This window comes from Macrotis lagotis, chromosome 2 (genome assembly GCF_037893015.1).
Source record: "Macrotis lagotis isolate mMagLag1 chromosome 2, bilby.v1.9.chrom.fasta, whole genome shotgun sequence".
NCBI classification, from domain to species: Eukaryota; Metazoa; Chordata; class Mammalia; order Peramelemorphia; family Peramelidae; genus Macrotis; species Macrotis lagotis.
In genome coordinates this window covers 157,639,818-157,652,360 of record NC_133659.1, presented here as the reverse complement: position 1 = coordinate 157,652,360, position 12,543 = coordinate 157,639,818, and the positions used below count along the sequence as shown (strand labels likewise).

The following is a 12,543-nucleotide window of genomic DNA, read 5'->3' as shown; positions in this document are numbered from 1 at the left end:
ACCTAGGCTCTCTATCCTACCTCTTAAACACCTCTGTCCTACCTCTTAAATGACACTTAAAGACCATACAAAGATGGAGCCCCATTTTCAAGCTATGGGTGAGAATAGATTACATTAAGATTTCAGGACTAGGGAAAGGGCCTACAGTTCTCACCTCACAGATGCGCTTCTGCTGTTCTAGGCTCTCCTTTGGCAATTTCTTCCTCTCAATTTCCATTGACAAGCCCACAATGTACTCACGACAGATAGCAATGAGCTGCTGGGCCTGAAAAAAAAGAGGACAAAAATGGCAGAGTCAGGGCCCAGTAGAGAACTATGAAAAGGGCCAAGAGGTCACACAATTTACCTCAGCAATTTCTTGCTTATTGTCCACCACAAGAAGTGGCACACTAAGCAGAATAGAACGGAATTTCTCCACTGCCTCCTCAAACTTGCCCGCTGTAGTGAGCTGATAGCACAGCTGCAGTCGTTGGATCAGGTCATTAAGCTTCAGCCCCACAGCTGGTACACCATTCTTCAGCCCTGCATCCTTCCTGGAAAGGAAGGCGAGGAAAGGAGACAGTTGAGGTCAGTTAATAATCAATACTGGTTGGTAGCCTGGCAATTGGGAAGAACAGTGACAAGCAAAGTCAATAGCCTGAATACCAGTCTTTTGCTCTCAAACACATCAATTCTAGGTTCTGTCACTGGCTAACCCGTGGGCTTTGAAATCCTGTTATTTTAAACACTCTATTGTTGAAGGAGTCAAGGAGAAGAATAAGTCCTTACCAATTGCGATTTGGGTAACCGTACATGGTGGGTAGGCATGGGAGAGCTTGGTATGTGGTCCGGCCTCTAGCATATGTCTGGAGAAATAACTGCTTATAGGGACCAAATTGGGTTACTCCAACCTGGTCATGAAGGAGCTGTGGGGAGAACAAATGTAAAAATTCTGAAACTGGACAGTTTCTACAAAATTTACAACATATAAACTATTCTTGTGATTCCACTGATATGATTGAAGACAGGAAAAGAATAGGAAAAAGGAAAAGGAAACTGGAAGGAAATATTAACTAATGGGTCAGCTGGAGATACTGGGAAGGAAGGGAAGGGAATGGGATGGACAGGTATACTTGGGAAGAGAGAAGGCAGCTCTTGATGCTTTGAATTCTCTTGGAGATGAGTTGGTGTTTGCATTAAGAGGACTCACCCGCATAGCTGTCTCAAAGGAGCCTGCTAGGATGTGGTCAACTGGCAGCTGGGAATTATTGCACCAGATCTGATGGGGGGAAAGAATTGTATTAGTGATTAGATGGCAAAATGGGTAGAGCACTGGACTTTCAAGATCTGAATTCAAATCCTGTCACCCTTACTAGTGGTGTGACCCTGAGCAAACCATAACTTTTTTGTACTTTAGTTTCTTCTTTTCTAAACTGAAAGTGCTGGATTCTATGATCCTAATGAAGGTGAAAAACATACTTCCTTCTCCCATCTCACACCCTTACAAATTTTACCAGACTTATTTGTCACCAATAATATATTAGCTAATTCAGGAAGAAAACAGCATCCAAAGGACAAAATCAGAATTACAGATGTAGAAATCAAAGGGACTTCAATAACTATCTAATCTAAATATATAATTGGAAAAGAATATCTTCTATATCTCTCTACAAGTGGTGATCCAGTCTTTATTTGAAAAGCTCCACAGAAAGGGCACCTATTCCTACCTAACAAAGGTATCATTTTCAGATAGTCCTGTAAAAATTGTTTTATTATAATGTTTCAATTTGCTTCTTTGCAACTTTCCTCATTCTACATGCCTCCTCCATGTGTAAATGCCCTAGTACTTGAAGAATGTTATCCTGTCCCACCCCCAAGCTTTTCTTCTCCAGACTAAACATGGACTCAATCCAGTTTTTCTTTTTTGCAAGACAATGGGGTTAAATGACTTGCCCAAGATCACACAGCTAGGTAATTGTTAACTGTCTGAGGCCAGATTTGAACTCAGGTCCTCTTGACTCCAGGGCTGGTGCTCTATCCACTGTGCCACCTAGCTGCCTCTTGAACTGATTTTTTTGAAACTATGTGTTATCCCTCTAAATTCTGATTTAATTAAATCTACTAACCAAGTGTCCTACCTTGTCAAGACATTTTAGAATTGTCAGATTAATTATCATGTTCCCATCTATGTCTTCATCCACATCAATGGTAAAATATACTAATGTAAAGAGCAAAGGTATAGCAGCGCCCTGAAAGTATCTACTACAGAATTTGAGCCAGCCACTCAACCACTTCCAAAGCTATTTAGTTTCTTAAAGCCCACATTTCTCCATGACTCTCACATGTATTCAAATATCTTGCTAAGATCTAGGTAATTTGTTGTTAGCATTCATAACTTTGATAAGAATGGAAATAAACTTATTCTAGTATGACACTTTTTGGTTGTTATAATGGTTTTCTGTGATCACCTCTTCTTTTGTTAATATTTGTTAAATATCATCCTTAGAATAAAAGTTAAGCACTGGTCTTTTTTTTTTGAAAACTGATACATTTTTCTTTTTCCTATCCTTATAGCACCTATCCAGTTGACACCCTTTCAAAATAACATTGACAATGACTCATCATTTGTATCTGCCAGTTCTTTGAGGTTCTGAGGGTCTATTTTATCTGGCCTGAGTGACTTGAACCCACCAAAAATAGTTAGGTTACTGCCTCTTTTTTTTTATCTTGAGTATTAACAGTCTATTAGCTATATAACCTGTTCAATTAAAAAAAACATTAAGTGCCCACTAGGTACCTGGCATTGTGCAGGCTACATCTCCCTACTGACAACTAGGTAGTACAAAAAATACAGCATTGGGCCTGGAGTCAGAAAGAATGAAATTCATATCTGGCCTCAGATACTTCCTTAGCCATGTGATCTTGAGCCAGTCTCTTAAGCTCTCTCCACCTCAGTTTCTTTAGTTGTGAAATGGGGATATCACATGCCTCCCTTTTCCACAGTGCCTGGAACATTCTGTTCCTTCTCCTACTAACCTGAGTAGGACTGGTTCCTTTGGTGGGGGGCACAAAGAACCCATCTTCAGTGCCTCCAGCTGCTCCCGGGGAAACATCCTGGAGAGAAAGAGAAATTCACTCTCTTGCTTTCTTATTCCTTTGCTCTAAGGAATTCAAAGCATGTGAACTATTGCCTCAAGCATACCAATATAATGAATAGATTTAGCTAGAGTCAGAATCAGGAAAAGGTATTTGTTCAGTGTTTTCTCAATGTGAGTCCCTTGCCTATTCCACATTTTCCTTCCAAAGGAAGGTCAGCAGAAGACTGAATAGAAGTTATTAAGGGAGAAAGAAAGTTCAGATCTTCTTCCTTTGGGAGATTTCAGTCTGTACTGAGAAATTGCTCAAAAGCAGGAATGGAACTTTCCATACCAGTTCAGGTGGGAGCTCCAGGTCTTCCTCTACATCCCAGCCACCTCCTTCTTCCTGTGCTTTAGCAGCAGCTTCGTCGCCAAAACCCTCTGCAGCTTCCACGAATCCATCTGTAAGGAGAATCCGAATTTTTGTTGGCTGTGGCACAGCCACAGTTTTCAGGAAAGCTGAACAACAGACTTAGTTGGCTGCCATTAGCCTTGAACCCTTCAAATTGCCCCTTTAAATTCCCATTCAATGGTCACTCAACCTCTGAATCTATTTCACTGGCTTTCTCTTATACCAATCTGTCACCTTCATCCAGCTGCAGCTCTGCATCCTCTCCCCAGCCTTCAGTGCCAACAGTATCAATGTCAATGTCAGCGGCCAGTGCACCTCCTTTTCCTGTAAGGATGGGAAAGAGAGAGGTCACAAAGCTGAGGCAACCAGAAGGTCCTGACCCTCCAGCAGAAGTTCCTTAACTCTGTTTATTCCTTTCAATCCAGGGCCTAATTGGTTATGGTGGTAGTGGTGGTAGTGATGTAGTGAGCAACTCTTTAGAAGGAACATCCAGGGTTGCATTTTTCTCTTTTGGTATTTGGGAAGGAAAGAGATAGTATGTTAACTCCTGAAAGTTGGGTTGTGCTCGTTGTAATCAGGACCAACTTACATAATAAATAAGGACAGATGAAGCTGGGCTAGAATCATCCTATATGCTTCTGAGAATCAGCCTTTGTGCCAGATAAACTAAGATGATACCCTCTTCCTTATAGTCTTTCATTTCTCTCTAAAATCTGGTCTAAATCTCACTACTACAATTCAGAACCATTAGAGAAGTTAGCTACTCTTCACAAAATTATATTATTATTCAATTTTCCTTGCAAATGACTCGTTCTTAATTTCCTTAACTTTTTCTCTCTATAGCTCATAATATAGCTCTTCCATTCCCTCCACTTTTCTTTCTTAAGTTTTCCCTGAAGATAAATGCATTGGAAAACATGGTTAAGTAATGAGAAAGACTTCTTTTTTAAAAGCTTAATTTGCATCACTAATATTTCCCCTTATCACTTTCTTAATTCGAGAGAATTAACAAAATAACAATCTTTTCAAGGTAACACGCGCCTGTTTCCTAGGTATAATATTCACTGACAACTTAACAATAAGTTTTCACAAATCAGTAAGAGATGACTCCAACATATGCCTAGTCCCCCAGATCCTTCTCTTCTTTCTTTTTTTCTTGGGGGGGGGGAATCAAAACCAAGCATTCTTCTCAGGCCTTCCTATCTCTTCACTTCTTCCATTATCATGCACATTATATAGGAAGACCATTCCTGAGTTTGGAAAAAGGCCTTCATACAAGGAGGTTTAGGTTTCCTAATTTGTTGTATACTTGGTCTGAAGGGATCAGAAAAAAACTTTCTCAGGACTCTTTACTAGAGGATTTTGTAGAATTCTGTAATCGGTGTCTTGGGAGCAGATCATACTCTTCTTAGCTAGAAGACAAAACCAGGGAAAAGGTGTACTTTGCCTACATCTGCTTACACCTTCTCTTAACAAGGTGGGGATAAGGATGAAGTCAGTTGGAAGTTATAGTTCCTAGGGAATATATGGTTTTGAATTCTCGAGAAAGACTGCTAGATTAAACACCCACATAAAGAAAGTGGGGAAATGATGACTCCTATTTCAAAGAGTCATACAACAGAGTCTAGCTACATTTTAAGGAAGTATCTTGGTACAGGTAGTTTCATATTTCCAGAGGCTTGTATCCTATGAGGGTTCATCCAGAAAAAAAGGCAGATGGAATTAAAGATTTTTGAGTATATTTACTGAGTTCTACCAATTAATCAAACAATAAACATTTATTAAGGACTTGTTATGTACAGTTATTTCCATGAATAAAAAGTGGTAATAGATAGATGACAGCTAATGGATGGGGTATATACTTACCCTTGCTGGCAATAGAACCCTCAAAGAAGCCTTTGGAAACAGTAAGCAGGGGCCAATTGGTATCTAATGGCATGATGGGTGCAGGTGGCTGAAGCAGCCTGGCATTAGGGTCAATGTCTGGAATCTGAAAGGTGATCAAGAACAGTCACAAGTTTATAAAAAATAAGAGAAAATATCTGAGGTCTACTCTGGTCATTAATGTTCCTCTCAACTGTCAGAAATTTATAGACCAAAGTTCCTTCCTTCTAGAAGTTCAGACTTTTCCCCTGATTCAGATCAAAGGAATCTGATCTGAGACTTACTGTCTCCTTCTCTGGGTCAAATGACTCCTTGAGGCTCTCTGCTTCTTCATCCAAACCATGAGTAGCAGCTGTCAGGTAGGCCAGGGATTCTGTGGAGGAAACAACTCAATTCTAGACATCTAATCTCTCTATTCCTTAACGTGGATATTAGTGTTCTATCTGGTGAGAACTTTTTCTTTTTTTGGTTTCTTGAGAGGTGAGAGCTCTTTTTGGAAGAATGAAAAGGTATGGTAGTTCTGAGGGGAAAAGCCCAGTTCTAGGGAAAAGCAGAATCATTACCTTCTTTACCAATTACTATTTTAGCCTGTAGCTGTTCTAGTATACCAAGTTGATCCCTTTTTCCTGACTTGCCAGGACACTACAAACCAACAGAATTACTAACATGAATGACATTCCTCTTGAGATGTCAAGTGATCAGGTTATTATGGTATGGATAAAATCTAATCATTCTTATTTTTTTTCCTCCTGTTTACATGCAAAAATTAAGTTTCAACATTTACTTCCAAAACCTTGAGTTCCAAAATTCTCTCCCTTCCTCCCACCTCACTCCCCCTCATTGAGAAAAACAAGTTACTTGATATAGGTTAAGAGTGTGTAGTTATGAAAAACATTACCAACAATAATCATACTATAAAAGTAAACCTATCCCTACCCCACCAAAATAAGAAAAATCTCAAGAAAAATAAAATGAAAAAAAAAAGTACGCTTCAATCTGTATTCAGATAGCACCAGCTGTCTTTGTGAAGGTCATTCACACTGATATTGCTGTTACTTTGTATACATAGATTTCCCATTGCATCTGCTCATGTAATTTTTTTTTTTTACTGAGAGAATCCTGTTCATCATTTTCCACAGGAGAACAGCATTTCATCTCAATCACAGACCAATTTATTCAGCCATTTCCCCAATTGATGGTCATCCCCTCAATCTACAGCTCCCCACCACCAGAAAGGAGTTGCCACAAATATCCCTAATATAGATCATTCTTTTTTATTTCTGTTCCTCCTGTGGAAGCAAGCTTGACCTTAAAATTATGAATAACACATTCTTTTTGGTCTGACTATATGCCCTCTCATGATGATAGGCCTCCTGAGGAATACAAAGGGAACCATATAAAACCAGATCCCTGACCATAAGAGATATGTATTGTGGAATGGAAAACAATGACTCTTTAAGAGTTTAAAAGACCTGATAATTTTAAACTTACTCTGACCACAATTCTTTAGGATGCGCACACGTTCTGAAACATCACCCAGGTACAGGGCATTTTGGTAATGACCACTCATATCTTTTCGGATTTCAGCTACACAAGAGAAGAACAAACATCAGGACATATCCCCTTCTTTCTTTTCTCCCTTCTCCGTAGATCCTCTCATTCTATCCCTGGTTTTAGGAATCTCACCAATTTTCATCATCTTACGAAGTTTCTCAAGGTTGCCAGTGATGAGGTACAGGAAGGAAAGCTTATCAAAATTCTTGGTACGTTGGTAGCACATCTCCACAATCTGATGGTTTCCCTGGAGTAGGGCCACTTCTCCTAGCTTTTCCCAGCAATTCTTGTCATCTAGGGCCTTGGCTGCTTCTAGGGCAATCTGAGGATATCCCAAGAAATATAACGGAGAGATTAAGAGTGGCTGTTGCTGACCTATAAAGTCTTACTGGGGCACTGGCTATACTTTCAATTCTATTACATCTTATTCTTATTCTGTCTGATTGAAATCACCCTGTCATACGTATATTTTTAAGGGATTCATGATCCAATCAGAGAACCACACCATCTTTGTCACTATCTAGCTCCACAACTTTAAATGGGCTAGGGAAAGTGGAATGAGTTACCTCTAGAGGTGGTAGGTTGCTCCTTAGAGGTATTTAACCAGAGGTTGGATGACCACATGGCTGTCATAGTGGGAATTCCTTCTGGGTTTGGTTTGGATTAGATTATCACTAAGGTACCTTCTAACTTTCAAATCAAATGCTTTTTAACATATTACTCACTGAAATTATCTCAAAGAAGTTGCGGAACTTCATGGAATCAGTTCTAGTATAGTTACCCTAATTCTGCATGCCATTATGTTAGGTCCTTAAAGACAAACCAGCTGGGGTCTTATTTGTTGATGTTTTAGTCATTTTTCAGTTGTTTCTGATTCTGTGATTCCATTTAGGGGGTTTCTTGGTAAAGAAAATCATTTGCTATTTCTTTCTCCAACTCATTTTACAGATGAGGAACCGAGGTAAACAGAGTTAAGTGATCTGTCCAGTGTCACACAGCTATTAAGTGCCAAATTTGAACTCAGGCTGTCCTGACTTCAGGTCCAGCATTCTATCCACTATGTCACCTAGCTGCTCCTGGGGTGACATAAAGTAAGAATAAAAAGGCGAATATTCAGATTTGAATGTGATAAACATCTCACAACATTACTCCATTTTAATGGACTTGCTTTCAAAGAGGCATTTAATAAACTCTCCACCTGAAGAATCAGAACAATGAATGCTGAGATTTGGTCTCCATTTTGATTATCCTGTTCCTGTCTTGGGAGTAATAAAATAAAGTGAAAAAATGACTAATAAGAAAATATGTTAAACATGATTGTATATGTATAACTTCTATTGATCACTCTCTTGCCACGGGGGACGAAGGAGGGAGATAGAAAAATGTGGAACTTAAAATCTTACAAAAAGGTGAATGTGAAAACTATATTTGCATGTAATTGGAAAAAATAAAATAAGACTGAAAAAGAACTAAAAGAATAAAAGAATGTGAAAATAGAAATATAACAAGTTATGATATACTCACAGAGACAAAGATAAGGAAAAGGAGGAGACAAAGAAAAGGCAATTATAAAGCTCATACAGATTACCATTTCAAAATCCTGAAATGCAATTGAAGATCTTCATTTACAAACTCAGAACCATTTATAAACTCAAATACCCAATTCTTCAACTACAAACCCCATGCCCTGTTATTCTAAGAGAGTGGTGGCTTTACCTCAATGTTGCCACATTCCAGGGCCAGACTAAATCGAGTCTTCTCATCCTTAACAAAGTGCAGTGCCACCTCAGGATAGCCCTTCTTCTGGAGATAGGCAATGATGGACTGGCCCACCAATTTGGCATTCCTCACCATGTGCAGTACCTAGAGGTGTGAGAGCAGGGATAGTGAAAAAGAACTCAGAAGAGAAACAGCAATTCCTACATCTGATTTTAAAGATGTTTCCCTTTCCTGGCAGCTGTTTTTCACTGCACCTCATCATATTTCCGATTGATCAAGGCTAGCTTGAATTTGAACTCGGTGGGATCAATGGTAAGCACTCGTGGACGACACTCTCGGTCTAGGCAGTACACATTATTGCCTTTCACCCGTGTGACATAGATTGGCAAGTCAAGGGTACGGATGATTCCATGGTCCCTGAAGGTTAAAAAAAAAGAGAGGAATAAGAAAAGTCATGAGCACCTTTGGAGACAGCTAAGATATGCCCTTTCTAAGGTCTGAAGTAGACCCCTGTTGCAGAGAGGGGAAAAAAAGGAGTTGACTACTTCTCCTTATTACACTGCTAAATACTATCCAGCCTCCATAAGCTATCTAGCCTTGATCTGACAAATACTGAGTTGTTGAGGAGAGAATTCATGACAGGAGGATACTACATGCTGAAATTACTAATTTTACTTTCCCCTGTAGAGTGAAGGTAGGATAAGGAACTTCTGAGTTGTCCTTCAGAAAAAAATTATTAGGGGCGGCTAGGTGGCACAGTGGATAGAGCACCGGTCCTGGAGTCAGGAGTACCTGAGTTCAAATCCGGTCTCAGACACTTAATAATTACCTAGCTGTGTGGCCTTGGGCAAGCCACTTAACCCCATTTGCCTTGCAAAATCCTAAAAAAGGAAATTATTGCTAGAGGTGGAACAAGAGGAAACTGGGTTCATTTTGCCGAATTGCTTTCTTTGCTTCTTATTCTTTTTTTATTCTTTGCTACAAGGGAAGGTCCTCTGGGAAGGAAAGGGAAGGCTACATTTGAAAATGAAGGTGATATAAAGTTTTTTTGGAATAAAGAAATGCTATATAATGACAGGAGTGAAGGAATCCAGAAGTGAGCAGACTAACTTCAGAGAGTAGATCTGGCCACTGGATTTGATAACAAGGCTTTTGTAAGTCTCTTGAGAAATGAGACAATTTAATAATCTTAATTACATCTCTCTAAGATTGGTCAGTTGTTTCTCCTATATTGACAACTTACCCAGTAGTGACAGCATATTTGATGTGATTGCTGGTAGTATAGATAAACACACCACTCTCATCCCAGGCCCCACTCTTGACACGAATATTCTCATGAATGTTACAAAGTGATTCCAGTTTACGACTGCAGATCATAATGGCTATTAAGAATCAAGAACAAGGGACATGAGTATCCTGTTGGGGCAGGAAGGGCAGTATAGGTAGAGGAGGAAGCCTGCTCTGAGTTAGTCCTTACCATGCTTGGCCAGCAAGGCTACATGGGACATATCTGCTGACCAAATGACATATTTCACTTTGGAAATCTTCACAGATGCCAGAGTCCTAGAAAGATGAAAAGACACAGATTAAGAAGGATACCTTTCCTTTTTCCCAGTCACAACCTAGATTTTTTTGGTCTCCAAAGGACCAAGAGAGTTGGAGTAATTACCGCTTCTGCTGTACATCAAAAAGTGTTATGGAATCAGCATCACGAAGCAGCAGGTTTCCAGTACCTGCATAAAAGATCTCATCACAATTAGGGACCTGCACTTTCTTGGTAATTTCATTCTTCAAGTTCTTGATTAGAAGCTGAATTGAAAATGAAAGGATGAGGCATTTAGTGTACAGAAAAAAATGCAATAAGATTCTTTACCGAATAGCAACTTCCTTGACTTCAATTAATCATGTGCTCTATTTTCATTTCATAATTCTTAGATTGACTAAGAGCTTAAGATTAGTTGTTAGGTAAGGGTTTTTCCCTTATTATAGCATCCCAACTCTACCCTCTTCTTAGCCCTTTACTCAGTGGAAGCATTCAGAGAAGCTTGGAAATGACTGTATTCATCAGTGAAATTTAAATCTACAGAGCTAGCCACAGAAATATATAACTGATCTATAATATCTAAGAGTGGAAAGATAACACTGCTTACTGATAGCTTCATAGCTTCCTGACAAAGTATAGTGATAACAGAAACAACATTTTATGAAGTATGTTTGCCCAGAGTCTATTTCAAAAGCCCATGCTAAGGCAGTTACTCAATATTAGGGTATTAGGGGAGAGGCACATTTTATTATGGGTCCCATTTTTTCAAATCCTGTGGCTTTGGCTACCATAAAGAGCACCTTATTTTAGAACCTGAGCCCTCAGGTGATCTCTCTGTGATCTCAATTGTTAATCTCAACAGGAGAGGTAGTAATAAATCAATTCAGTTTACTTTACACCACTCAAAACATAGCAACTAAACCCTACAAAAACATGTTGGTCATAACTCACCGAATGCATACGATCCAGGACAGCAAAACGATTTCGGGCAACCCATACGGCTGTCAGGCCAGAGGAACGTTTCCCTTCAGGGGCTAGGTAGAATAAGATAGCACAGGGGTCAGTAAGGAGGGACATGTGGTAAGCCACTGGCAGGTGACAGAGTCAGGTGCTATGGAACTGCCAGTCCTGCTGGCTGCCATCTTGGCTATGCCAGCTCAGCTGCTTCCTAACTAATTCAGTCGTAACCTGAGGCTATTGATGAGTGACTTTTCCCCACCATTCTTCTCCAAATGCCAGTATCATTCCCCCAATCCTCTTTCCCCAGGCCAAGTGGCTGCCTGTCAGCCAATGCCATGTGCTGGCAAAGGGGCCGCCTATCCTAGGAGACAGAACACTCTGTCAAGCTAACGAGCAGGGCCTTCCTGGCCAAGCTGTGGCACAGCAAGGGGCCTGTCGGTGGCCCAGGACCCCCCACTGATAGGCGGCTAAACAGGCTGGAGGAGAGGCAAAGCCCCCTCCCTAGCTCACAGCTGCTATGTTGCTTTTAACATGTAAATGCAAGTCTCCTCAAAGAGCCCTGTGGGACTGGGTACAGAATTCAGAGAGCACTCTGACTGAGGGGAGCCCTTAAGAAGGACTCTGGGATGAATAACATGTAATACAAAGCTGATACACAACAAATTTCAACCACTACCATCAACTCTTGGAAGACTTATAAAAACCTCACCATATCACTTTACTTTCACCAGATGAGTATTGAAGCTGATTATGAATTTGAGACAGATCTTCTTAATGCCTAGCCCCTACTGTCTGGGCAGTCAGTATGAGGACAAACAGAAGGATACACTGTAATGCTTCTTTCTCTATCAGTAACAGGAGATGATATGGCAGAATGTACTGACCAACATACTGACTGGCCTGGCCTAAATTTCTCAGGCACCTGGGGTGTCTGGCTATTTACAAGGCTAATTATTATTGTAGCCAACACTCCATTGAGCTTGTGATCCAATGTGTGGATTATCCAAGTCTTTTGCTTCTCCTCCTCTTTCCTTCTGTTGCCCATCTTTGGGCTATTTCTTTGCTAATTGGTAACCCCATCCCCCCCACCCCCTTTCCAGGATAGGCAAGGAAAAAAAAAAAGAAGCAAGAAGACAAGACTAAAACTCCCCAAATTTTCATAAGCAGTTGAGCAGTTCTGAGGTTGGAGAGGAGGCAAAACCTCTTGACTCAATGGAAGCTCTAGAAAGATCCCCAATACCCATCACTGAAGCAGCCAGAGTTCTTATCTATTTTTTTGTGTCATTTACCCTAGGGTGGTCTGCTGAAACCTATGGACCCTTTCTCAGAATAGTTCTGTTCTGTTTGGTTTTGTTTTTAACTTCCTAATAGAAGGAAATGAAAAATTCCAGTTAGAGGTTAGAGAAAATAAAGAT

General features: G+C 40.1%; 1 protein-coding gene and 1 long non-coding RNA gene across 3 annotated transcripts in view; one reads left to right on the top strand and one right to left on the bottom strand.

Moving 5' to 3' along the window:
• COPA (COPI coat complex subunit alpha) overlaps nucleotides 1-12,543 on the bottom strand; it is a 40,116-nt gene that overhangs the window by 3,037 nt on the left and 24,536 nt on the right. Inside the window, exons 14-30 of the mRNA XM_074223080.1 lie at nucleotides 11,120-11,202; nucleotides 10,295-10,434; nucleotides 10,103-10,188; nucleotides 9,869-10,007; nucleotides 8,880-9,042; nucleotides 8,623-8,769; nucleotides 7,039-7,228; nucleotides 6,844-6,939; nucleotides 5,637-5,725; nucleotides 5,335-5,458; nucleotides 3,703-3,792; nucleotides 3,409-3,518; nucleotides 3,016-3,093; nucleotides 1,190-1,258; nucleotides 769-905; nucleotides 347-533; nucleotides 155-265 (exon numbers count right to left, since the gene is read on the bottom strand). Coding sequence (XP_074079181.1) covers nucleotides 155-265; nucleotides 347-533; nucleotides 769-905; nucleotides 1,190-1,258; nucleotides 3,016-3,093; nucleotides 3,409-3,518; nucleotides 3,703-3,792; nucleotides 5,335-5,458; nucleotides 5,637-5,725; nucleotides 6,844-6,939; nucleotides 7,039-7,228; nucleotides 8,623-8,769; nucleotides 8,880-9,042; nucleotides 9,869-10,007; nucleotides 10,103-10,188; nucleotides 10,295-10,434; nucleotides 11,120-11,202 — 2,039 coding nt within the window. The remainder of the gene's footprint in view (nucleotides 1-154; nucleotides 266-346; nucleotides 534-768; nucleotides 906-1,189; nucleotides 1,259-3,015; nucleotides 3,094-3,408; nucleotides 3,519-3,702; nucleotides 3,793-5,334; nucleotides 5,459-5,636; nucleotides 5,726-6,843; nucleotides 6,940-7,038; nucleotides 7,229-8,622; nucleotides 8,770-8,879; nucleotides 9,043-9,868; nucleotides 10,008-10,102; nucleotides 10,189-10,294; nucleotides 10,435-11,119; nucleotides 11,203-12,543) is intronic.
• The window catches only part of LOC141513351 (uncharacterized), a 32,987-nt gene that overhangs the window by 5,765 nt on the left and 14,679 nt on the right, over nucleotides 1-12,543 (top strand). The window lies entirely within an intron of this gene.